Raw genomic sequence first — 25,551 nt, forward strand, 5'->3', positions numbered from 1 at the left:
AGTCATCTTTCAGTTTAAGGAGGCTGGGGGGTCAACAAATTAACCACAAATTAACCACCAGATTTAACTTAATTTTTTAGATATGATATCTTAAGCTGTCAACTATCATTTGGCAAAGAAAAATTTCGGAAATTTTAGTTCTAAAATTTGATAATTTTCTATATCTTCATATGGAGCTCTTCTTCTAAAGGAGATCAATATAGTCTAAAAATGGCCACAACCCCCCAGCCTCTTTAAATACTTTTAACATTTCAGTCAATGGAAGCGTTTTATTTAGTGTACATATACTGGATTCCAAAACCTCATAAAAATCCTTACAAAGTTATACAGTGGGGTCCACTAAATGGTCAACCAAGCCCCTATCCTTACTCCTCACCAAAGTATCAACTGCCGTGAAGGAGAAACTCTAGATCTAGACGTATTGTGCAAATTTATATGCAAGAAGTGATGTAAATCAAATGTGTATTCTTAAAAAAAAAACTCCAAAGAAGTTTTGGAAAATTTAAGCTTTCAGAACTTTTTAAACGGCAGATCCTAGAAGAATCAAACCAGATTACTTTTCTACGCTTTATACAACCATTCCTCGAGAAAAATTAAACATAAGGGGTTTTTTGACATCATAGACAACTGTTTCTACAATAAAAAAAAAAATGGAACTTTGCAATATTCATATCTTGTGATATTAACAAAATTACTTTGTTAAAAATTATTCTTATTCTACATTTAAGTACTTAGAAGTAGATCATATTGAAAAGATGCTGGAGTTCCTCATTGACAATATCTATGTAGTCTTTGGAGACCAGTTTTTCCCAAAAGCTGTTCTAATTCCAGAGGGCACTATTTGTGCTTCTTTATTAGCCAAACTGTTTTTTTTATTCCTATGACTATGAAACTACATGAGGAAAAAAAACATTTGCTATATATGGCATTCAACTCGATATTTAGATAAATCGATGACTTATTATCAATAAACAATAGTTACTTTCATTCATATGTCGACGCGATATATCCCAGTGAACTAAATAAAAGACTACTGTGTCTGTCACATCTGTTTCATATTTGGATTTATTACTTACTAGAGACGATATGACGATATGACCAACTAATTTTTTGACAAACGGGATGACTTTAGCTTCTCCGTCGTCAACTTCCCTTATTAATGTAGCAGTATTCCAATATCATCTGCGTACTGTGTTTATGTCTCCCGACTGATTCGATACACAAGAGCATGCTTTGAGTACTATGAAATATGAAGATAACGTACAGTATTCAATCTCGAAAGTCCAATGAAACGATACAAATTTGGAGCAGAGCAAACACGGACCTCATAATTTAGAAATAGGATCAGATGCCATGGTGACATCCCCTGCCGACCCGTCACATCCGCCGTGTGCTCCTTGTCATGATCGGGAAAAAACCGCGAAAATCCGTAGACAGTTCAGTGTATAAATAGTGGCCTAACAATAGTATGAAAATCGTCAGTCAGCATTTCATTCAATGATAGGTTGTATTTGCTGACAAGGTCATTGTTTCGACCGTAAAACTTGCGAAAAGATGACTTCAAACGAAACTAGCTGTTGATATCCTTGTTTCATCAACTTGTTTGTGAATAGCTTGCCTCGTTTTAGAAATTGTTCATACGTAGAGCATTTCTTGCGTATTGAATCAACTGAGAGACATAAACCCCATATGCAGGTGATAAGGGTATATTGCTACACAAGTAAGGGAAGATGACGATTGAAAAGTTGAAGTCATCACGTTTATCATAAAGCTTTGTTGTTAGTTTACAATTAACGTCTTTTTCTAGTAAAATATCTAAACAGATTTGTCTGTGGTGTCTTTTATTTCAAGCTCACTAGGATATATCGATTCGACATATGAATGAAAGTAACTATTGTTCATTGATAATATGTCATCGGTATATCGAAATGCATCTTCGCTAGCCAAGGGTTTCCGATCCGAAATCTACTCTACAACCCTTGGCAGATTTGGCTGAAAATTTTAGAATTCGCGCAAACGAATTTGATTGGCTGCGAAGTCCCAGTCTACGCAAGGTTTTTACTAATCGACGATTTTCGGCTGAATTAAAGTCTGTTCGTGTTTTATGCAAAAGAAGAGTATTATTTACAAGGGATGAAAGTTAGGACGTGATATATGCTAAAAAAAACAAGGGAGTAATTAATTTGAATTTTTTTCTTTTGATTATATACGCTTTCAAGAATTATTGAAAGGACCACATAAGTCCGTGTTCCGCATTTTAGGTGCATCAATTTAAGCCAATCAAATGTCACGACTTATTGATAATAATTGATACGGAAACATGTAGAAAGTGTTGTCAAACTCTTGACAAAAAATCACGACGAACGATATTTTCTACCACTTTTGGGGTGTGCCAACAGCTGTATGAGGTTGCTGGGTTATATTCCACATCAAATTGCATGTAGGTCGCCATATTGTTTCAAACGTCATATTGATTTACGTATGTTACAGCTATTTTCATTGGACAAATATTAAAGAGCTTCAAGGGACTTAACTCAATTACGGCGATAGGTGGCGCAATTAAAGTTCCCGTTTGACAGGACTAAATCTGCCAAGGGTTGTAGAGTAGATTTCGGATCGGAAACCCTTGGCTAGCGAAGATGATCGAAATGTCGAATTGATCACAGCAAGTGTTTTCTTCTTCTCATGTAAAAGTTTTTGAATAAATTCTGCTTCGTATGAATTCAAAAACAGGTCTGATAATAAGGGGGCGCAATTGATACCCACGCAGCTATGTTAAGGCTTCCCGAAGCTTTAAAATGCGCTCAAAACACAATATGCCATTGCGAGGTCGGTTTTGGTTTTAATTTATAAGTATTGAACTTTAGTACTTCCAATTTATATAAAGGGTTTCCTCGGCTATATATTAGCATATCTGTTATGGTATCACATGACTTTGTTGATCACGTGACGGTCATTTATAATTTTTTGAAGTGTTTCATATAAATCGCTTCGGCGCAGCTGATTAACACAATTATTATTAACATTTTGTTATATAGATAAACTCATCGTATCCTTGTGTATCCGAAATGTGCTTGGGAAAACTCAAAGTGTTACTTGGGTACAAAATATTTCCTGAGAAATTCAACTTACCTACAAATTTTAGGGTATTTTCCACACAATATCGTAATCTGTATTAAAACAAAGCCAACATACATTTTTCCCAAGCAAGATTCAGTTAGAGAACAACCTCTTCTTACAGATTTCCACAAAAATTCTCAGATTAATCCTCATTAATCACCTGCCTGCGCCAGACTCTTTTATACACACAAAATAAATTTTACCTCCAACCACGGGTATAAAACAGAGTACGTTTCAAAAGTATATTTTTCATAAGCATTTTGAACATGATGAATTTCAATCAAGGGTAGGTAAGCGGTGTATTTTTAAAATATTCGGACATATAAGACTTAAAAAACCTTTAACGACCCGTGAATTTTGCAATAGCTATCTAGCATTTTACATGCAGTTTGAAATAAAGTGTAAAGTTCATGACACTCTCCCCGTCATAACACCTCAAGTTTGCAGTGACCTGACGTCATTTTCCATTATGACGTCATATTTTGGTAGTTCAGAGATGTGAAGGCACAGAGTGCACTGTCATATTCTACGGGAAGCCTTAACCTACCTGCGCATGGGTATTCCAACATATTGTTGGAAGACCTGATCTCAAAAAACTACATAGTTATTGTCAATCAGAGACTCAAGCATCTGTTAAATATCAACTGCAAAGTACCCGTGAATACAATCAGAGTGCTTTTTAACACACTAATTTTGTAAATGATCAATGACAAGGTAAGTATATTTATGAGTTCCATTTTTATTGAAAAAAGCAGTCTATGAAGTCAAAAAGCCTGGACTTCAATTTATCGTGGGAAATGGTTGTATAAAGTTTTGGAAAGTCGTACGTTTTGATGCTATTGATTTTAGTAAAATTTTGCGATATCAAATTTTCCAAAAGTTCTTTAAAATTTTTAAGTATCCACATCTGATTTACACGATTTCTCGAATATACTGTTGTACAACACTCCTGAAGTTTCTCCTTCATTACAGTAATATTTTAGAGAGGAGTAAAGAAAGAGGCTTGGTAGAACATTTACTGGAACCTGCTATGTATCTTTGTTTGTAAGGATTTTCATGAAATTTAGGAATCCAGTAAAGGTATGGTAATTCAAATTCATTTTGATTGTTGGGAATATTAAGGAGGTTCGATCCTGAGCTTTTGAGCAGATTTTGGTCTGGACCTTTATTTATAGAATTCTGCATCATTTTTAAGTTCAAACATTAAATCTAGATTCTACAATGCAAATTAAACTATATCCAATGATAAAACCGCGATTAAATTCCATTCAAATAGGATTAAGCCAGGAACTATATTTTGTGGCGGAAGGTTTTTAAGGAGAAAATGATCAATATTTCCCTTTTGAAATATATACAGTACTGTTAAGTTTAGATTCCTATTTTTCCATGCTGGTTGCACACAGAGCTGTTTTTTGCAGTGAAATGTTTTGTGCTGGTTCTGAAATATCTATTAAATTATTTCTTATGAATTCTTTCATTATATTGTGACAAATATAGTTAATATATTCTGAAAGTCCAGGGAAAAATTGAGCCAATTTTAACATAAAATTAACAATTTTTTAGTAATATCTGAAAATTTACATCATAGACTCCCACTTTTGTTTTTCTTTTCTTAATATATAAGATAACTTTAATCAATCTGCCTAAATTCAGCAAAAGTTTAAGACTTTAAAATAATTTTCTTGCTTGTTAAATTTTAATGCCAGGGAAATCACACTTTTTGAGTGCTGAAAGGTCAAATAATTGATTATGCGAAGCAATTTGAAACTTTTTCTTAGTAGACTAATAGTTTATTTTGTCCCATGATTTATTTGGATAAAAACATTAAAGGGGAAACATCGAAGATGTGATTTTTGATTAAGACACAAATTTCAGTACAAAAAGGTCATATTAAATGTACTGTAGCGCCAAATGAAGCATATTGACCCCCATTTTCTGTTTTGATTTTTAATTAAGCTATGTGTGAAGAAACTAAAAATATACTTGACAAAAAAAGTTTAAGACTTTAAATATCAGGATCCAACCTCGTTAAACATATCTAAAACGGACATATGATTTAGAAGAATTTCCTCCTAATAAAGGGAGCTTTGGGTGTAAGTTGGATTTTCACCTGTAGAATTAAATCCTAGTTCCTCTAAAATACAATTCAAATAATGAGGCTTACAAATAAAGACTATGTTGTTACCAGCATTGTCTACTGGGACAAGTACATACTGATGGTGTAATCTATCTAATTCCTTTTTCACTTCTGAATTATTAAAGACAGAAGGATAAATAGTTTTCATACAGACAAGCTACTGACAAATAAGTTGACATTTCAAGGATTTCAACAACCCCGTTTAAAGTCAGCTTTTCGGTAATTCTTCGGTCGTTTTAATGACCTTGCCTTTTAATACAACCTTCGTTGGGTCGTATTTTCTCGCATAATCACCAGTGTAAGATTGACTTGTCCGGTGTGAGACAGCAGTGTGAGATTTTTCTGTCTTACACTGTGTATTACTATGCCGCGAACGATAACGTAAACATTCCGTCTTTATATAAAGAAATTGTAACAATGTTAAAAAATATTACATATACTTAAAATGCTGTCATTTAACTTATTAAGATAAACTTATTTTCATTCAAAATATTGTCGTATTTTCACTTTTAAAATGGCACTATTTTTAGATCGCGGAAGGATTCTTCTTGAATGAATGTGTACGCTATCGGATAGAAAAGTTTTTTTATTCCCAGTTTTTATCTGTCTAATTAATTTACATGGATTGAAATTCATTTTATCAGTTTACACAATGTGTGAACCATTTTCAGGTACGCTCTCTCCGATGGTGTATTTAGATTTTTAATTAGATGGAAAATTAAAAGAATATATTTTTAGCCCTATCATGGCGACGTCATTGACAGGCCGTAATTTTGGATAAAATAATGCGAGAAAAATAATCATTCCTTACATACTCGTGTGGGAATAGTGAAATTCCACCCCGGGGCCAAGATTCACGGTCTAGGACTCGGCAAAGCCTCGTCCTAGACCGTGAATCTTGTCCCCTTGGTGGAATTTCACTATCCCACACTCGTAGTAATGAATGATTCTATTAGTCTGGCTTGTTTCATAAAATTTGTTTTGACATTACTTTATACTAAATTTGACTACGGAGTACTCCGTATACCTAATTAATACGTAGGTGTGACCTTTCAACAGGGGATGCTTACTTCTCCTAGGCATCTGATCCCACCTCTTGTGTTTCCAGGGGTCCGTTAACTGGATTTATGAGATTGATCAGTGTTTGTTATCTTCATCTTTTACACATTATTCCAGTTTGCACAATGTGTACTATAATTAGATAAAGATAAAAATAATCATAATTTGCTAGGAAATCCTTAATTTCGGTACATTTTAGAATAATTAATGTTTTCATTACATGAGATGATTATATTATGTGTGGTTTTATCAGGTATATATCAGGTAACACTAGGTGTGGCTCGTTTTCTGCCTTGTGTTGCGATAGTAAGCAATGTACTTTTATACGTCTCCGAGGATGACCTAAGGATGTTAGAATATTATTTCAATACCTATAAAAAATCTAGGGTAAGTCAGTGAGCAGTTAATTTTTATGTATTGTGAACTGGGAACACTGGGAATGTTAAAAAGATCCGACAGTTATAAACTTATACCTGCTCTGAATATAGGATTTTACATATGATAACTGCTTGGATTATATGTATAAAAGATGAATAAGGAAGACTTTTAATAGAGTTCTTATTTTGTTGATACTTGAACATGTAACATAATTAGCGAAAATTTACTGATATTTAAAGACAAAATATTCTTTCCATGTGTTCAATGTTTCCAAAAGCCAACATTACTCGTAACTCTGGAATAATCTTATAAACCAAGCATACAGAAGCCTAATGATGCTCAATAGATTAACCATTGAATCTAGTAGACTTCATACATGTAACACATTAAGCTCTCAAAGACTATGTCCGGTTAGTTGTTTTTAATCGTGGAACGTCCATTTACATAAATCTGATAAATATTTGTATAAAAAGTACTATTTTGTTAGTCCAGATTTAAATTATGAGTTTACTTTTTACTCGAAAGGTTACAGAGTTATCTAAGTATTTTATTTTTAAATGTAAAGCTACAGTTATGGGAAACACAATAATAATGTGTAATTTTCAACATATACATTTATCTAAGTATTAACCATGCAAAGTGCTTTACAATGGAATGTTTTGTTTTGTGTATTTTTGTATGTTGATGTAAAATGCATTTCTCCTGCGCATTATTTCTGGCTTAAACACTCCTTATTCTGTTATTATGTCATTAATTTGTAACCAGAAAAGCAATTTTTAAGGTATTATAAATAAACTAAAAATGAATCCTTATAATTACTTTGAATAATTACACTCCGTTTGATTCTCCTTAAATATGGTAACTTCTCCTTATTTAACTTCGTGATTATTAGTGTTACATCTAAAAAAAAAAAAAAAAAATAGAGCAGTTTTTAAGTAAAAATGCCCACATATTTGTCATTGGCAAATTAATGTGTCGAGACCCATATTATTTCTTCGAAGTTCATCATTATATATAGTTAATCAATAAAAATGGAACTCGTGAATTTACTTCTCTTGTCATTGTCATTTGCAAAAATGTTTTGTTAAAAAACTTTCTGATTGTACACGTGTACTCCGAAGTTGATATTAGAAAGAGTTGGAGTTTCTGATTGACAATATCTTTTGAAGTTCGTCTTCCAACAATCTGTTCCCATGGACATCAATTGCTCCCCTTTATTAGCAAACCTATTTTATATTCATATGAAGCAGAATTTACTCAAAAATGTCTGCATGAGAAGAAGACACTTGCTGTGGACTTCAACTCGACATTACATATATCGACGAGTATTATTTCCAATATTTACAATAGTTACTTTCATATGTGGGCTCGATATATACCAGTGAACTTGAATAAAAGATACCACAGAGTCCGACCCATCTGTTTCATATTTGGATATTTTACTAGAAAAAGACGTTAATGGTAACCTAAAAATAAAACTGGTAAACATGATAACTTCAAATTTCTATCTTCAATTTCCCTTACTTTTGTAGCAATATACCTTAATGACCTGCATATGGGTTTATTTCTCCCAGAAGATTCAATACGAAAGAGCATGCTCCACCTACGAACAATTTCTCACTGCTCAATCCTCCATGGCACCTGATCCCACCTTTGATGTTTTGGAGGTCCGTGTTTGCTCTGCTCCTTTTTGTAATGTTTTATGGACTTTTGAGCTCGAATACTGTTCGTTATCTCCATATATTTCATTCTAAAACGAAGCAAGCTTTTGACAAACGAGTTCATGAAACTAAGATATCAACAGTTTCAATAAAAGTCATCATTTAGCAAGTTCTATGGTCGATACAATGACCTTGTCAGTTAATACGATCTTTCATTAAGTCTAATGCTGACTGATTTTTTTCATATTAATTGTTAGGCCATTATTTAAACACTGAATTTTCCGTTTGCCCGATCATAACAATGAGCACACGGTTGGTGTGACCGGTCTACAAGGGATGCTTACTCCTTCCTGGCACCTGTTCCCACCTCTGATGCTTTTTGATGCCCATGTTTGCTCTTCTTCCGATCAGTATTGTTTCAATTTACAATTGAGCTTTTCGTTATCTTCATATTTTATAGAGGACTGTATCAAATCTCAAATACATTTTAAGGAAACCTGAATAAAAGCACCAATTATGTATTTTCTAATTGAAAATAAATCTTAAAGCATATTTTTTGATAAAAAAAAAAATCTATATGTTACTAGGTATTTGGGAAAAATACATGTTTTTTTTTATACTTATGCAGTAATTTAGTTTGGTTTGAACATATTTTGTGGAAATTTCTAATAAAAAATGGATCGGGAGTTGGAGTTCTAAAAACTTATTACGCCCTCTCCTTATAATTATTCTAGTTCTGTTAACTTCAATTGTTATATTAATTCATCATGTAAAAAGCATGTGATATCATTACAAGATATCACAAATCGCTATCAATTTCATTTCATGCCAATAAACATCGGTATTTAAGGCAAAATTAAAAAATTTCAAATGTTGGTACTTTTATGAAATGTAAATTTTTACTTTTTACAAGAACGTTTCTAAGACTTCAAACAACCTTGACTCACATTAAGATGCATAAAATGAAAATTGCTACAATCTGTCGTTAACTCGAATGTTGTCAACAGAATTTGATGTTCTTTTTTCCTCGTGTTATATTTTATAATCGCTGCTACCAAGCAGATAATCAATATCTTATATAAATAAAATATATAAACACATATAAAAATAGCCAATAATATAATTTCTTCTGTAAATTTAAGGTACTTCGTCAGCCATGTCCTCCAATTCCAGTTCCATAAGGCTCTATGTCGGGAGATGAATCACACTGGCCCACTGCACACTTGTGATATTTACAACTCTACTGCCGCAGGGAACAAACTCAAGTAAGAAATCCTAACATGGCAAGCTCAATCAACTTAGTCCAAAAAGTAATAAATCTAACTTTAATATTCATTAACAATGGTTATTTTCCCATTAATCAGATACCATTAAATTATGAGTAGATGACTTCACATTCAAAATATGTTTACCAAATTTGAAATTGTAGTTGTCAAGTGTAATTTTGATGATTCGAGATCTTTTAATAATAAACATTTGTGAAATGTTCGTTCACATGCTCATTTAATGCATAGTCAGTATGTATATATCGAAAATAATGTGGGTTTTTTTTTGTGAGAGTCGTTATAAAAAAATACATGAATATTTCTTTTTAACTTATATTGAATGTAAGTTGTTGGCAATAACTCAGAGTTGATATAAGTAACGAATATAGTATATATAAGATCGTATTAATTCTGAATGTCTCTTTTCATTCAGTTTAGACCTTTTTTTAAAAAAAAAAATATTTCATATAATAATCTTATAGGCAACAATAAAAGTTGTGTTAATTTCTACATATTAAAATTATCTAACAGACTTACTGAATAGTATGTGCAGGGAAAAGGTATTGTCTTTATCTCTGATTTGATTAGTGTAAGTGCATTTCTGTGGACGGCTGGTTCATGTATAGTTTTTCAATTATTCATCTCATAAATAATTTTAAAATATGCTGATTTGATCATTTATTTAAGCTTAAGAAAATTAATTTAGATCCGCTCTAAAGCTTGGCTCATCGAGACCATGGCCAGATGTTCTGAAGATCTTAACAGGGACTTCTAAAATGGATGTTGGACCTTTGATGGAATATTTTTCTCCTCTTATTGAATGGCTAAAGGACAGAAACAAACAAGAAGGAAATAACCCAGGCTGGGCCCCTTACGGATGTCCATCTCTTAAGTGAGTAAACGAGTTTAAAATGTTATAACAGTCTCGAGAATGGTCAATGAACTTTATCTATGGAGCAAGCTAGAAAATGCCGTCCAGTTGAAAGGACTGTAAGTAAGCAAAACTGGGATAATGAGTTTACATGCACTACTACTAAATAATTTGATTTTGAGTTCCATTTTAAAATGCAGTGCTTTTTTGTATTTTAGAACAGGGCGTGTTGGTGATGAAGAAGCAGCCCGACAGTTCGCCCAAGACTTCAATGATATGTCAGAGACTCAATACAGCAGGGATACCGAAGTAAACTGGCAATATAATACAAATATCACAGAGTATAATCAACGACAAGTGGTGAGTGTTACAGAAGTCAGGGATATAATACAAATAACACAGAGTACAATCAACAACCAGTGGTGAGTGTTACAGAAGTCAGGGATATAATACAAATAACACAGAGTACAATCAACAACCAGTGGTGAGTCTAACAGAAGTCAGGGATATAATACAAATAACACAGAGTACAATCAACAACCAGTGGTGAGTGTTACAGAAGTCAGGGATGAAATATATGGAGATAATGAACAGTATTCAAGCTCAAAAGTCCATTAAACAATACAAATATTGGAGCAGAGCAAACGGACCTCTAAAACATTAGAGGTGGGATCAGGTGCCATGGAGGAGTGAGCATCCCCTGCCGACCGGTCACACCCGGAGTGTGCTCCTTGTCATGATCGGGAAAAAACGGAAAAATCCGTCGAAAAATCCGTCGACTAATTTATCTATAGTCTGTTTCTGGGTTTCAAGCCATACTTCCCTAAATGCAAACAGATAACATATCACAATGGAGGGTGTGACATTGCCATAAAGAGGTCTCGACATTTTGCAAACAGTTGTAGATACACGTACAGTGATTACAAACAATTCATACATTCAGAGCTAGGTGACTCAAAACATGATGTCATGTACTAATGTCAGACAGGGTGCTGGATTTCATGAATTGGTTTAATTGTTTAAAATAAACCATGCAGGCTATCATAACTTAACAACCCTCGATTGGTACTGTTTATAGCAATGGCTTACCCACCATTTCAGTATACTTGGCATACTGAACGACCGGAGAGACCCCTTTTGTATAACCTAACATAAAGTAAACTTTTTTTGTAAGGGAACTAGACTTGGGAAAATAAAGGTTTGGTTACAGTGGTACAGTTACATGGGATTGTTTGTGTCACTGATGTCCTGTATATAGAATTTTGATGAATTTTCAAGTTAGAGACCCGCATCTTGTAATTTTCGCATCTTCGTGACATGCAAGTCTGTATAATATTTGGCTATTCATGTCATGACCAATTTGAAATGTCGATCTTTTATAATTTGGAGTAGCAGATAAATGTGTTGACCTTGCTGTGATGATCATTAGCAGGCCATGCAGTCAGTCGTATCCTTTCGTCACACGTAGGTCACAACTGGTAGCAGGCCTGTTTATATATTATATGAATTAGAAATTTTCAAATAATTATACATAAAAAGACTAAATTAAGTTTAGTATAATAGTACAATGGTATAAACGCATACACGGTGATATAACATCACATATAGTATAAAACATATACATGAATGATATTACGTCGCAAGTAGTACAAATATATTCATGGGCGATATAAAATAGTGTATAAAATATACACATTGGTGAAATAACATCAAACATACATAATAAATAAAGAAGACAAACACTGTATATCATGAGATACTACAGTGTAACTACGTGTTATACCCATTGATATAGGCCAATTGATTCGTCGTCAAACCATATATAATGGAAAAAGTATGTAAAATGTAACATGTTTAAATCGATCATGTTCGCATATTTTTCTTTTAATGTTTTTTTCCGAATAACATGACTACATTATTAAACCAAATTTTGTCTAAAACTTTTGTTTCAAATTGTATTAAGGTAAAATCTAGTGTGGAGTTGGCCGAGTTCAAGAAGGAAATGGCAGACTTAGCTACTCTGTATGACTGGCAACTATTTGAGGACGAAAATCTGAAAAGATTGTTCAGTAAAATCACCGACATAGGGACTTCAGTGCAGGAAGATACAGATAAACTAGCGAAGGTACTTGTTACTTGTTGTCTGAGTGTCCTGAGGAAAAATGGTCTTAAAATATCATTTTTTTTATATTAATTGACAATAATATACTTACATTTATTAAAGCGATATTACTTTTCCTTTACAGTTAGTAAACAGAGATTAGAATTGAATCACAAAAATCTGTTTCAATACAGTTAATATGTTTAAATGCTTTTGATCTGTAGTGACCTATTTATTGCAAATGGAAAGGTTTTGTTTTACTAAGTTTAATTCAATCATTTAACAGATGAACAAGGCGGGATCAGAGATGGAGTCTATCTACAGCACAACTAATGTTTGTCTGAGTGATGGATCATGTCATCAAATAGAACCTGGTGAGAGAGAGAGATAGATTTAGAGAAAGAGAGAGAGAGAATTTTATCAAATAGAACCTGGTGAGAGAGAGAGAGAGAATGATATCAAATAGAACCTAGTGATATTATCAGATTATTCGTCAGAGAGATGGATAGAGATCGAGAGATCATGTTCATCAATAAATAAAGTAATAAGATTTTTAAATTATCCATCAGAGAGAGAGAGAGAGAGAGAGAGAGAGAGATAATGTCATGAAGTAGAACTTGGTGATATTATCAGATTATCCATCAGAGAGATCGAGAGAGCATGTCTTGAAAAAAGAACATAATGAGATTTTCAAATTTACCATCAGAGAGAGGGGCTGGAGATCATGTCATCAAATAGAACCTGGTCAGATTTTCAAATTATCCCTAAGAGAGAGTGGGAATGAGAGAGACTTTCATCAGATAGAACCTGGTCAGATTATCAATTATCCTTCAGAGAAAGAGAGACAGACAGACGGAGATGAATAAAAGACATGAAAGTGAGCCTTTTATTAGATTACTGAATAGAGAGAAACTGCGAAAGAGAAGAATTGGGATTAGTGAGAAAAAGGGGAAATATGAGGAGTTCTAATACCCTTATAATTTTTGTTGCAGGTCTTACTCAGATATTAGCGACGTCTACGAACTACAGTCTCTTGACTGAAGCTTGGAAGCTTTGGCGAGATGTGACTGGAAAGAAAATGAAGCCAAAGTACAAAACACTTGTAGATTTAAGTAATGAAGCCATCAAATTAGCAAGTATGTTTCCAAAATATGTCCTACTTTTAATTATAGACTGTCGAAGAAAACTTGATGTAATTTAGTCAAGTATGTCGGCAGAAGTAAAACATAGCTTTAAAATCTATCTCAAATAAGCTCTATGAACGAGAAGCATATTTGTCATAACTTGTAAGTCTGTTTAAGCTGTCTGGCAGACTCGGTGTAAGATGCTGTGGGGCTTTCTTTGTTTTCGAGAATACATATGTTTTCTTCTTCTTTTGGCGAATTGATACATTATTCCAAATAATTTGTTTTTAGATTTCTCGGACATTGGAGCGTATTGGCGATCTTGGTACGAAACACCAACTTTTCAGAAAGATTTAGAAAAATTACTTGACCAGCTCAAACCCCTATATGAAAATTTGCATGCCTACGTCAGAAGGAAACTAAAAATAATTTACAAAAATGATGAGGATAAGTTTCCAAAGTCTGGTCACATTCCAGCTCATCTTCTAGGTAAATAAACATAAACAGAAAAACATGATGGCTAAAATTTCTACTTCTTAAGTGTCGGAAAGCTTCTCTTTGACTGTTTTGTCATATTCTATTTTAGTTTAGGCTTTTTTCAATGAAATAACACTAAATGAAGTGGTTTCTGTTGTACCGTTTGTCCTTAGGTAACATGTGGGCCCAACAATGGAATAATGTGGGTAAATTTGTCATGCCGTTCCCTGACAAACAAAGTATTGATGTCACACCAAAATTGAAAGAAAAGGTAATAACTTGACATCCAAACTCTGTAAAAGAGATATAGTTTTTAAGATTGCTGAGTACAGGGTAATTTTAATTTAAGGGATACAATGCCAAGCGACTGTTTGAAGTCTCCGAGGAGTTTTTCGAGTCACTGGGATTAATTATAATGCCAGACACATTCTGGAGGGACAGTATGATAACTAAACCCGCAAACAGAGAAGTGGTATGCCACGCCTCAGCATGGGACTTCTATAACAGAAAGGATTTTAGGTAAGAGGCTTTGTTGGAATGATTACACTAAAAAAAGCGATTTGCTGCCGTAGTGAAATTTTAAAACACAAAACATTTTAGGTAAAATGTTTTGTTGCCCTCAGCACAGGCCCTCTATCACAAAAACGGTTTTAAATTTTTGCTGTCATCAGCACGAAACTCCTCAAAGAAATTTGGTAAAACTCAACACAAAAGGAGTATTTATGTTTACGAGTTTCTAATAAGAGAAAAAAATTGCGTAAGGCACTTAAGGAGTTCTCATCTTGGACATCTACTAATGATAAACCTCTTCCGAAGATTCTTTTAACTGTAATTTTTAATGGACTTTTGAGCTCGAATTTCATTACAAAGGACATTAAGGTCAACTCTTTTCTTGCCTTTAACTGAAACTTAACATAAAATATCAATACTCTTCGTCCTCGGCATGCAGAATGGGCCCTAGAGATAAGAATCTTTTCAACTTTCCATTGCCAATACTAGTAGCTTTACCTTATCTTGGGAGTACTTTCATCTCCATTTGGACATTACGCGGGGCAACAATACGTGTTACTTGGAAACAAAATCGTTTAGTTGATTTTACAGATCTTGCAACAATGGAATTTTAATATGAAATACTCAAGCATAAATTTGCAATTTATTTCATTAAAGCATTTTATGTAAAACGAACATTAAAGCATTTTATGTGTACAATAATACATATACATGTGTACTTTGATTTTTAACATTATAGAATAAAAATGTGCACTGAGATAAATATGGAAGATTTGATTACAATTCACCATGAAATGGGACACATAGAATACTTCCTACAATACAAAGAGCAGCCTATATCCTACAGGGATGGTGCTAATCCAGGTAAAAATATCAGTATAGTTATAACGGTTACCCTATATAGTGATAATCTGAATCAAACTGTACAATCATGAATTATACAGATGCAATGCTTACACAGGTTAAATAAAAAGTAGTTTTTAAATTATCCTAATGAAAGGTTGCTCACACAGGTTAGACATATAACCTACAGAGGGGGAAGTGCACTAAGAGATGTCAAATATAAAAGTGTGTTTGTCAAACTAAAAAAACAAAATGGATAATTACCAGAGATAAAATACCGTATAACGGGTATTTTCTGCCGTTGTCCAATTTTTGCGGAATTTTGCGGATAGGACAAATCCGCAAAAATTACAATAGCAAAATATTTTTCAATATTTATTCAGATATTTCATACATGCAATTATGACAAGTGGTGCGTATGTCTGACAGGGTTCTCATTAACGCAAGAAACTGCGTTCCGGACGCAGAAAAAATATCTGGAACGCAAGGTTTTTAAAAAATTCGGGTGTCATCGAAATTCGATTTTTTGTGTCAGGATTTGTTCAAAATATATTGAATCGAAATCTTCCTGTACATAATATCAAACTCCGATAGCTGCAAACAACACATGGTAGCTTTCCTTTCTTAACACTTTATTCAATCTTGTGTGTTATCTTGAGACAATAATTACTGCTTGTATACACAATGCGGCTTGATTGTCTCGTGAATTTCACCCAATGCAGACGACTGACAAGATAAGTTACGCCTCAATGCACATGACACCTGTGATTGTTCACCGTCAAATTTAGGATACTTAATTATGGAACTGTTTGTTTTAGCTTAAAATACAAACACCAAATTCATTTTGATGGTAATTAACTTTAAGTGTATTTTAGAAGATGGCTTGGATGCATTTATTATCATTATCTATATATTTAAATATTTTAATAGATCGCATAAGACGTCTGTTAAATTAAAGCTTTTTATTCTTGTTTGGGGGGACTGATACTGCATTAATTCATTTCAATTGGGACTCGACATATTTTTACAAAGACTAATTAAAAGATAGTAGTCTAATTAAGCTTAATGCAGTTTTCATGCACCTTTGATCAATAAATGAATTTATAAAACGTAAACATGGCAGTGTTCTGATAATTCATAAAGTTTAGTGATCATACTCCGTAAATAAATTTTTGCGGTATAATGCAACCGCAGAAATTGAAAACGCAGAAATTAATTTGCTACCTTTTAGGGGTTAAATCGCAAAAATTTCCAACCGCAGAATATACCCTTTATACGGTATATATATGTGATACCACATCCTACAGAGAGACTGCTAACAAGAGTAAAGTATATACCGCTGCAGCCTTTGTCATACAGATACCTTGCTTACATGGGCTCAGTATTAAACAGCATTTAATTTTCTAGTCGAAGAGCTTCCCTTTTATTGTTAACATTATGCATTTAGATTCCATAGTGTATGATGCTTCAAATCAAAGAGATATCTTTCACACTGATATGTATTTCGTTAGTGTACATTCCTTATCTACCAAAAGGTTTCCACGAAGCAGTTGGTGACGTTATGGCTTTATCTGTCTCTACACCAGAACATCTTCATGAAATAGGTCTACTGGACAAACTAGAAAATGATACAGGTATTATCTTGTTGTATGAAGCCCAAATAATGTATTTTTGCAAGCATGTGGAATGGAAAAAAAACGTATTAATCATAGTTCTGTAGAATATCAATCTCAAAATCTATTACATTGTATTATATTTCATATTGTGTATTATTGGCCATGTAAGTCATTTTATATTTCTTAGAATTAAAAAAAAGGATATAAAAAATCTAAATAAAATTTACAACAGAGGTTGTCTTGCACAAATAAACATGGGATGGCATCCTCTTTACTTATCTATGTAAACATATATTGTCTAGAACCGTTTGATCTTGCGGAGCCATGAACAATAGTTTTTATTAGCTCACCTGAGCTGAAAGCTCAAGTGAGCTTTTCTGATCACCAGTTGTCCGTCGTCCGTCCGTCTGTCCGTCCGTCTATCCGTCCGTCAATCTGTAAACTTTTCACATTTTCAACTTCTTCTCAAGAACCACTGGACCAATTTTAACCAAACTTGGTACAAAGTATCCTTTGGTAAAGGGGAGTTTAAATTCTAAAAATAAAGGGCGAAGTCCCCTTACAAGGGGAGATAACCAAGAAAAAGACAATAATAGGATGGGGTCATTAAAAAATCTTCTTCTCAAGAACCACTGGGCCAAAAAAGCTGAAACTTATGTAGAAGCATACGCAAGTAGTGTAAATTCTAAATAGTTCAAATCATGACCCCCGGGGGTAGGGCAGAGACACAATAGGGAATCCAAGTTGTTTTACATTGAGAATATAGGAAAAATCTTTAAAAATCTTCTTCTCAAGAACCACTGGGCCAGAAAAGCTGCAACTTATGTGGAAGCATACTCAAGTAGTGTAGATTCTAAATTGTTCAAATCATGACCCCCGGGGGTAGGGCGGGGCCACTATAGGGAATCCAAGTTTTACATTGAAATATGTAGTAAAAATCTTTAAAAATCTTCTTCTCAAGAACAACTGGGCCAGAAAGAATGAAACTTATGTGGAAGCATACTCAAGTAGTGTAGATTCTAAATTATTCAAATCATGATCCCCGGGGGTAGGGCGGAGCCACAATAGGGAATCCAAGTTTTACATTGAAATATGTAGTAAAAATCTTTAAAAATCTTCTTCTCCAGAACCACTGGTCACCAGAAAAGCTGAAACTTATGTGGAAGCATCCTGGGGTAGTGTAGATTCTAAATTGTTCAAATCATGACCCCTTGGGGTAGAGCGGGGCCACAATAGGTATTACAAGGGGGAATCTGGTAAAGAACAGCATGGCCAAAGTTACTCAGGTGAGCGATGTGGCCCATGGGCCTCTTTTTTCAATTTCCTTCAGAAGTATGCTTCACCTAATGAGTAGAAAAGGAAGTTGTATTCTGTGCTTGTTTTCTCAGAGACTGATTTGAATTTCTTGATGTCGATGGCCCTTGAGAAGATTGCCTTTCTGCCGTTTGGGTATCTTATTGACCAGTGGCGCTGGAGTGTTTTTAGTGGGGAGACGTCCTACACAGACTACAATAAAAAGTGGTGGGAACTAAGGTATTGTCACTCCTAAATATCTAAGTCTTTCCAGGAATGGATAAAATAATTGTGTAGAAATTATTTAGATATTATATAAACATTTCTCAAAAAATATTAGTATTATTTGGTAGTAATAACATGATATACATGGTGCCATACATAATATATTCTCATAGATTTTGTACCATAAATTATAAATTCCGATTGTTTTCCAGATGCAAGCACCAAGGTATAGCTCCACCCGTACTGAGGTCGTCGGATGATTTTGACCCCGGCGCTAAATACCATGTACCAGCAAACGTCCCATATATCAGGTATACATGTACAAACTGTACCAGCATAGGTATACAGAAAGTACCTGTTCGTATTAAGCCGGTTTTTTTTTTTTAAATTTAACTAATCTGAAAATTCCATCAAATCATTAGAGAGTTGGTTTACCTTCTTTTCTTTTTTTTAGGTATTTTGTTAGCTTTGTTATTCAGTTCCAGTTCCACCAAGCTTTGTGTAAGGAAGCGGGCAAGACTTCGGTTCCTCTTCACAGATGCGACATTTACAGATCAAAGAAAGCAGGTCAAAAATTAAGGTATGTGCAGCACTTTTACCATACATGAGACAAAATTGCAAACGCAATACTCATTTTATTTTCAACTGTTTATAAAATCTTGTCAAATTGGTACAAATGAATTTAATAAGTCATTTTGCGCAATAAAGCCGACTTTGCGGATGTCTTGCAGTCAAAAGCTTCAAACGGTCTTTTTTTCTGCAAACCAATATCTCCAAGCTGATTGCGCACTGTTTGTGTACTAAAATAAAATTGATGGTCAGTGAGGTTGTAACAGTGGCGTTGCCTAAGTCTCTGAAATGATATGGAGGGATATGTCAATTATATAGCCTAGTAGTTGCCGAGTGCTTTGGCATCGGTACCCGGTCCACTACACTTCCGATTTCTACAAATTTGCGCTACAATATTGCAGTTGTTGCGTCGTGTCTAATGGATGTTGTGGCCACCTAAAGAAAACATTTTTACATTTGCTAATATAATCCTAGCTTTTTTTTCAGTAGAAGAAACAATTTTTTAATTGGATTTTTTTTTTACAAACCTCTCCATAGGAACACCCTGCAGACACCACCCTGACTGCCTTCCACGCTGTTCTGTGGCCAAACGCCACATGTGGTGTTAGTTTTTTCTGAGTTTTGTTTTTTTTTATGATTGCAAATATAAACATAAAGAAGAAAATAGAAATTTATTTCTTCAAAACGTGCTAGCAGAGCTTTCATGCATATCTGGAAATGATAACGCTTCAGTAAATGATGTATTTAATTATAAGTTTGGGCATTATAATGTCTTATATTACTATAGTTACATATTTATACACCAAGTAAAGCATAAACAAATTTTGGAAAGGTAAAATTTAATTTTCTATGGTAGTGCGTTAGCAATTTTGTCTAGTGTATTAACGATTTCGTTATTTCTTATATTTTGACAGAGAATTTGATATTGCTTGCACAGACTGTATATGTATGCTTGATTGCAAGTGTAAATATAGTGTTTAAAAGTATTTGTGTCTCACACTGTGAAAAGAAGAAAGTCATACACTGTACTTGAAATACTTCCACCATTGCAATAATGCGTAGTTGTATATACGTAAACTGTTTTTGTAGACAGGGCACGAGCTCTGTTAATGTTTACGTTTCACCGGGTGTGTTCAATTTGTTATACTTTGCACACATCAGTTAAACACATCACTGAGCAGGGACTGATAATACTGGTGAGTTGGTTTTTGCTTTCTCATATTTCTACTCTGAATTTTCTGGATTATAGTTTTAATATTTTTCATTAATACACAACAGAATTTCTACTTTTCTTTATTAAGGATAACGTCTACTTTGTGAAAGTGCAAGGATGGATTAATCAAACGCGTCCCGAAATTTGTAGTTTCAATAATTTCCAGATAAAATGAGTGTTTTAATCATATTTCCGTGTGAAATGCTATAGCAACGTATGTCATAATAGTATACAGAAAATTTGAGAAAATATTAACTTCAAATCTGTGTCTAGGCCTCGTTAACAGAAGTCAAATAAAGTTGATACTGCAATTTGCCTACGGATAATTCAGATGACAAACTACTTCGTTATTTCAGTGACATGCTGATATTAGGATCTTACTACTTCGTTATTTCAGTGTCATGCTGAAGTTAGGATCTTTCTGCTTCGTTATTTCAGTGACATGCTGAAGTTAGGATCTTTCTGCTTCGTTATTTCAGTGACATGATGAAGTTAGGATCTTTCTGCTTCGTTACTTCAGTGACATGATGAAGTTAGGATCTTACTACTACTTCGTTATTTCAGTGACATGCTGAAGTTAGGATCTTCCGTGTCCTGGCAAGAAGCGATGGAGAGAATTACTGGACAGCGTGAAATGAGTGCAGAACCACTGATGGAATACTTCAAGCCCTTGACAGACTGGCTAAAGAAACAGAACGAGGGGGAAGACCTAGGATGGACAGATACCTGTCCTGGGTCAGGACGGAGTGGACGCATTAATGAACCTTCAGGGTGGTTAAAGGAGTACAACAAGATGGCACAACAACAGCTTTATGAAGAGTCTGAAGTGGAGTGGAATTATGCGACAAATATCACAGACGAAAACTCCAAGAAACTGGTACATTATCGAAGTATTTTGCAATAGATGTTCAAAATGGGTACCGTATAAGATGAACATATTCATTTCTACTGATGCTTGTTGCTTTGAATATTCAAAGATTCTTTAATGATAATTTATGTTCCTGCAACACTTAATGTTTGCAGTATAGTATAATAAGGTTATTTGTCAAATTCTAGATAGATGTGATCAGTCTTTTTTTTTAACTAAAATAGAAATTGAATGAATGAAAAATGACAGTCATCTAGCTTTTTAAATAGAAAAATCGCTGATTTTTAGGTTGATGCAAGGTTAAAGAATGCTAAATTTGAAAAGGAGGCGGCTCACAATGCAACTCAGTTGTTGAAAGAATACAACTCGAGTCTTACTTCAATCGAGAGAAGGGAACTGAGGAAAATATCAATAATAGGAACAGATGCATTGAAAGACGAAACAAAACTAAAGCAGGTATATCGAATACGAAAACTTCAATGAATACTTAAAATCAGACTGCACATAAAAATTGTGAATTACTAAAGTTATTGTTAACTTAAGTAACTAACGAAGTAGTCATTTCTAGTTAAACACTCTACAATCGGAGATGGAAGGTATATACGGCAAAGCCAAAGTTTGTGTAGAAAAGGAGAGATGCCTGTCTCTTGAGCCAGGTAAATAGAAAAATACATCTTAATTTTGATTGTATTCCGATGTTTACTTCTATCAAACTAGATACTAGCAATTAGGTATTTGTGCTTGTTTCCATTGTTTTATAGCTCACATGAGCTGCAAGCTCAATGAGCTCTTTTTTATCAAGGTTTGTTCCCCACCTATCTACCTGTCTGTGCCTCTGTTAACTTTACATTTTTGACGTGTTCTCAAGAATAATCACTGGGCCTTTTCCAACCAAACATAGCATACAGTATTGCCAGATAAAGGAAATGAAATTTTATTCAGTGGAAGGGTCATACCCTCTTCCAGGGAGATATAAACACGGACTTGTAAAGACAGGATGGGATCATTTGAAAATCTTTTTCTTAAGAACCATTGGACGTATATGAAAGCCTTTTGAATTATAGATAAGATTCAAATTTGTACAGATATTGACCTTTGGATAACTAGGATTGGGCCATAGTAGGAGATACTTTTTTACATTAAAACATGCTTATAGTGATCACGCTGATAATGAAATCACGCTTACAGCGAAGTGATTTTCATTCTCCGTGGTCTTCATAACGGAATACATTTATTACGAAGCAAAATTGTCCGTCCCTGGTACTTCACTATCAGCTGTACAACAAAAACAATTGTGAAACTCAACATTTCAAGAAACACTTGGCCATGAGTAATAATATCAAAATACAAACATCTCATTGTTGTGTGGATTTATAAATCATGGGCCCTGTCCAAACAAAAAATACTGTAGTAAACTATAGTTTACACTAGTTATCACTAGTTTCCTATAGTATCAAAGTTTTCACTAATGTAAATCAAAGTTTTTACTGTAGTAAATGAAAGTATTTTTACTATGAATTTCAGATTATTATATTTTATTTTCTACAAACATAAGTTAAGAGGTTTTATACTGAATAAAAATATAACTCGTATATTCAAATATCATTTCAAAAATTTACATTATGGGAAAGGAATTTTAGAAATGTAAACTCTAACTCTCGAAAAAAAAATCTTGAGTAAAGTTCCATAGTAAATTAAAGTATCATATGAATGTATTTCTATAGTAAATTAAGTTAGCTGAAGTAAACTATAGTTAACTATAGCAAATTTTTGTAAGGGTGGTGCTAAAATAGGGATTCGAAGACTTATGTGAGTATTTCATTTAATTAACCCTATGGTTAGGATGGAGCTAAAATTGGGGATCAATTTAAACGCAATGTATATATACGGGCAATTTAAAAATCTTTTTAAAAATTTAGCAGAACAGTACTGGCATGTGATAGAATTCAGGTTCGGTTAACTCATGGCTCCTTGGGACATGAATTTGGACCACAAAATGGGGTCAAATTTTTTATAGGATGAAAAAGGTTGAAACTCTAAATATTTTGAAAAAAAAATGAGAATCAAAGTGACTCAGATGAGAATTAATCTCCTTGATCTTTTATACATATATTTTTTTATTTTCTAACAGACATCTATCATATTGTGGCTACCTCCCGGAATTACTCAGAACTTGAATTGGTGTGGAAAGGTTGGAGAGATGCCAGTGGGAGGAGAATGAAAGATAAATATGAAGAATTTGTGAACCTCAGTAACCAGGCCATAAGGGATTTAGATCAAGGTTTGTGGACCTCAGTAACCAGGCTATAAGGGATTTAGATCAAGGTTTGTGGACCTCAGTAACCAGGGTATAAGGGATTTAGATCAAGGTTTGTGGACCTTAGTAACCAGGCTATAAGGGATTTAGATCAAGGTGACTGATATGAATTTTATACCAAAATATCACAAGGTTATATTGACCCAGGCTAAGCAAGCTTACCATTATGGGATGTTCTCAGTAGTAATTTAACATTACGGAGATGTTTTTGAAAATTAAGATAACATTACAGAAATATTGTCATGAAGAACGTACCTTTTATGGAATGAATATTGGGTTGGTTGTTTGCTATACGTTTTGTACTGTTTGCTGTTTTCCCTTCGAGAATTTTTCACATAGGACGCCACCAATGAGAGTGAAATGTTGCAAAAATGTTGGAAATTTAGACCTGTACTCGGTACTTAGGGCCATTGAGCAGTGAGGGATCTTTTATATGCCAATACCTTCTGGGACACGGGACCAAGTTAGTCAATTTTGTCTCGCCCGAAGAACCTGTCTCAACGTCCCTCAGTTGGAGTGAGAAGAAAGGATTTAAGTTAAATATAGTTCATGGGAAATGAAAATATAGTTGATGGGATATGTAGTGAACAGTAACGCACCCTAAAAGCTAGTGATGGTTAATATATCAATAGGGGTATTAAAGCTTTACACGATTCGTAAAGGAAAGATTCATTGATCGATTCCAGTCTAGATATTTTTTTTAATACAATACCTCTTTGTTAATTTATAAAGAGAGTTCACTGGTTATTATATTAATATGACTTAAATTTACATGATTCGTAAAGGAAAGACTCATTGATCGATTCCAGTCTAGATATTTTTTTAATACAATACCTCTTTGTTAATTTGTAAAGAGAGTTCACTGGTTATTATATAAATATGACTTAAATCTACGCTGTTTGTTAATTTTGATTTCTATTTTTTATAAATAAAGATAAATTTGTGAAGTGTTATTGAAAGATCTTAAAAGAAAACTCTACACTTGATTGAAGGATTTCTGGATACTGGTGATTATTGGCGATCCTCCTACGAGAGTCCCACTTTTAAGGATGATTTAGTTAGCTTATTGGAGGAGCTGAAACCAATGTATCGGGAACTACACAGTTACGTCAGAAAGAAGCTCATCGAGCGATACGGAGCAGAAAAATTTCCTAAAACTGGGCATATCCCGGCGCATATTCTAGGTATGAATTGAAAACGGTAAATCTATATTTAGAGATTTCATTTGATTCTGATTACCATAAACCTGAGTAAGAATAGTAACGAAATTATATAAAGGATTTGGATAAAATGTTGTTTTTATGTCAATGAAATATATTCAGAATCTTATTTTCGCTACCAGGGCGATCTGATAGTGAGATTAATTATATATATATATATATATATTTTTTTTTTTTTTTTTTGATTTTGTCAAAATTCTATGGATACACACAAAAAGAGTTAAATTATAATATCACACATTAATACTTTCATTATTTTCTTAGGAAATATGTGGGCGCAGAAATGGTTCAATATCTATGATTTAGTTATTCCATTCAAAAATAAAACACGAGTGGATGTTACTCCGACAATGATTGCTAAGGTAACAATATCATGATTTAGTTATTCAATTCAAAAATAAAACACGTGTGAACGTTACTACGACAATGATTGCTTAGGTAACAATATCTGTGACTTAGTTATTCCATTCAAAAATAAAACGTGGACGTTACTCCAACAATGATCGCTAGGTATCAAAGTATTTGACTTAACTATGAAATGGTGCTTAATTAATTCATCTGGATGATTTTGTGAATATCTAGTTTTATATATAAATAAGAAGCAAAATATATTTGGTCGAAATGGTACGAATGCTTTATCAATGAATGGCGAATGTTTTAAAACATACTTGTTAGTATTTTAA

The 25,551-nt window shown here is 33.6% G+C and overlaps 1 protein-coding gene across 1 annotated transcript in view; it reads left to right on the forward strand.

Moving 5' to 3' along the window:
- The window catches only part of LOC133191094 (uncharacterized), a 64,593-nt gene that overhangs the window by 13,337 nt on the left and 25,705 nt on the right, over window positions 1-25,551 (forward strand). The window contains exons 11-30 of the mRNA XM_061326782.1: window positions 9,498-9,620; window positions 10,327-10,512; window positions 10,710-10,851; window positions 12,455-12,616; window positions 12,879-12,966; window positions 13,585-13,728; window positions 14,008-14,205; window positions 14,367-14,464; window positions 14,543-14,712; window positions 15,443-15,567; window positions 17,082-17,180; window positions 18,551-18,695; window positions 18,893-18,991; window positions 19,135-19,260; window positions 21,028-21,340; window positions 21,620-21,787; window positions 21,900-21,987; window positions 23,463-23,612; window positions 24,641-24,832; window positions 25,133-25,230. Of these exons, the coding sequence (XP_061182766.1) occupies window positions 9,498-9,620; window positions 10,327-10,512; window positions 10,710-10,851; window positions 12,455-12,616; window positions 12,879-12,966; window positions 13,585-13,728; window positions 14,008-14,205; window positions 14,367-14,464; window positions 14,543-14,712; window positions 15,443-15,567; window positions 17,082-17,180; window positions 18,551-18,695; window positions 18,893-18,991; window positions 19,135-19,260; window positions 21,028-21,340; window positions 21,620-21,787; window positions 21,900-21,987; window positions 23,463-23,612; window positions 24,641-24,832; window positions 25,133-25,230 (2,914 nt within the window). The remainder of the gene's footprint in view (window positions 1-9,497; window positions 9,621-10,326; window positions 10,513-10,709; window positions 10,852-12,454; window positions 12,617-12,878; window positions 12,967-13,584; window positions 13,729-14,007; window positions 14,206-14,366; window positions 14,465-14,542; window positions 14,713-15,442; window positions 15,568-17,081; window positions 17,181-18,550; window positions 18,696-18,892; window positions 18,992-19,134; window positions 19,261-21,027; window positions 21,341-21,619; window positions 21,788-21,899; window positions 21,988-23,462; window positions 23,613-24,640; window positions 24,833-25,132; window positions 25,231-25,551) is intronic.

Source organism: Saccostrea echinata, unplaced genomic scaffold, assembly GCF_033153115.1.
Source record: "Saccostrea echinata isolate AGI-Se365-2 ecotype Australia unplaced genomic scaffold, CSIRO_AGI_Sech_v1 ptg000023l, whole genome shotgun sequence".
Classification (NCBI taxonomy): domain Eukaryota; kingdom Metazoa; phylum Mollusca; class Bivalvia; order Ostreida; family Ostreidae; genus Saccostrea; species Saccostrea echinata.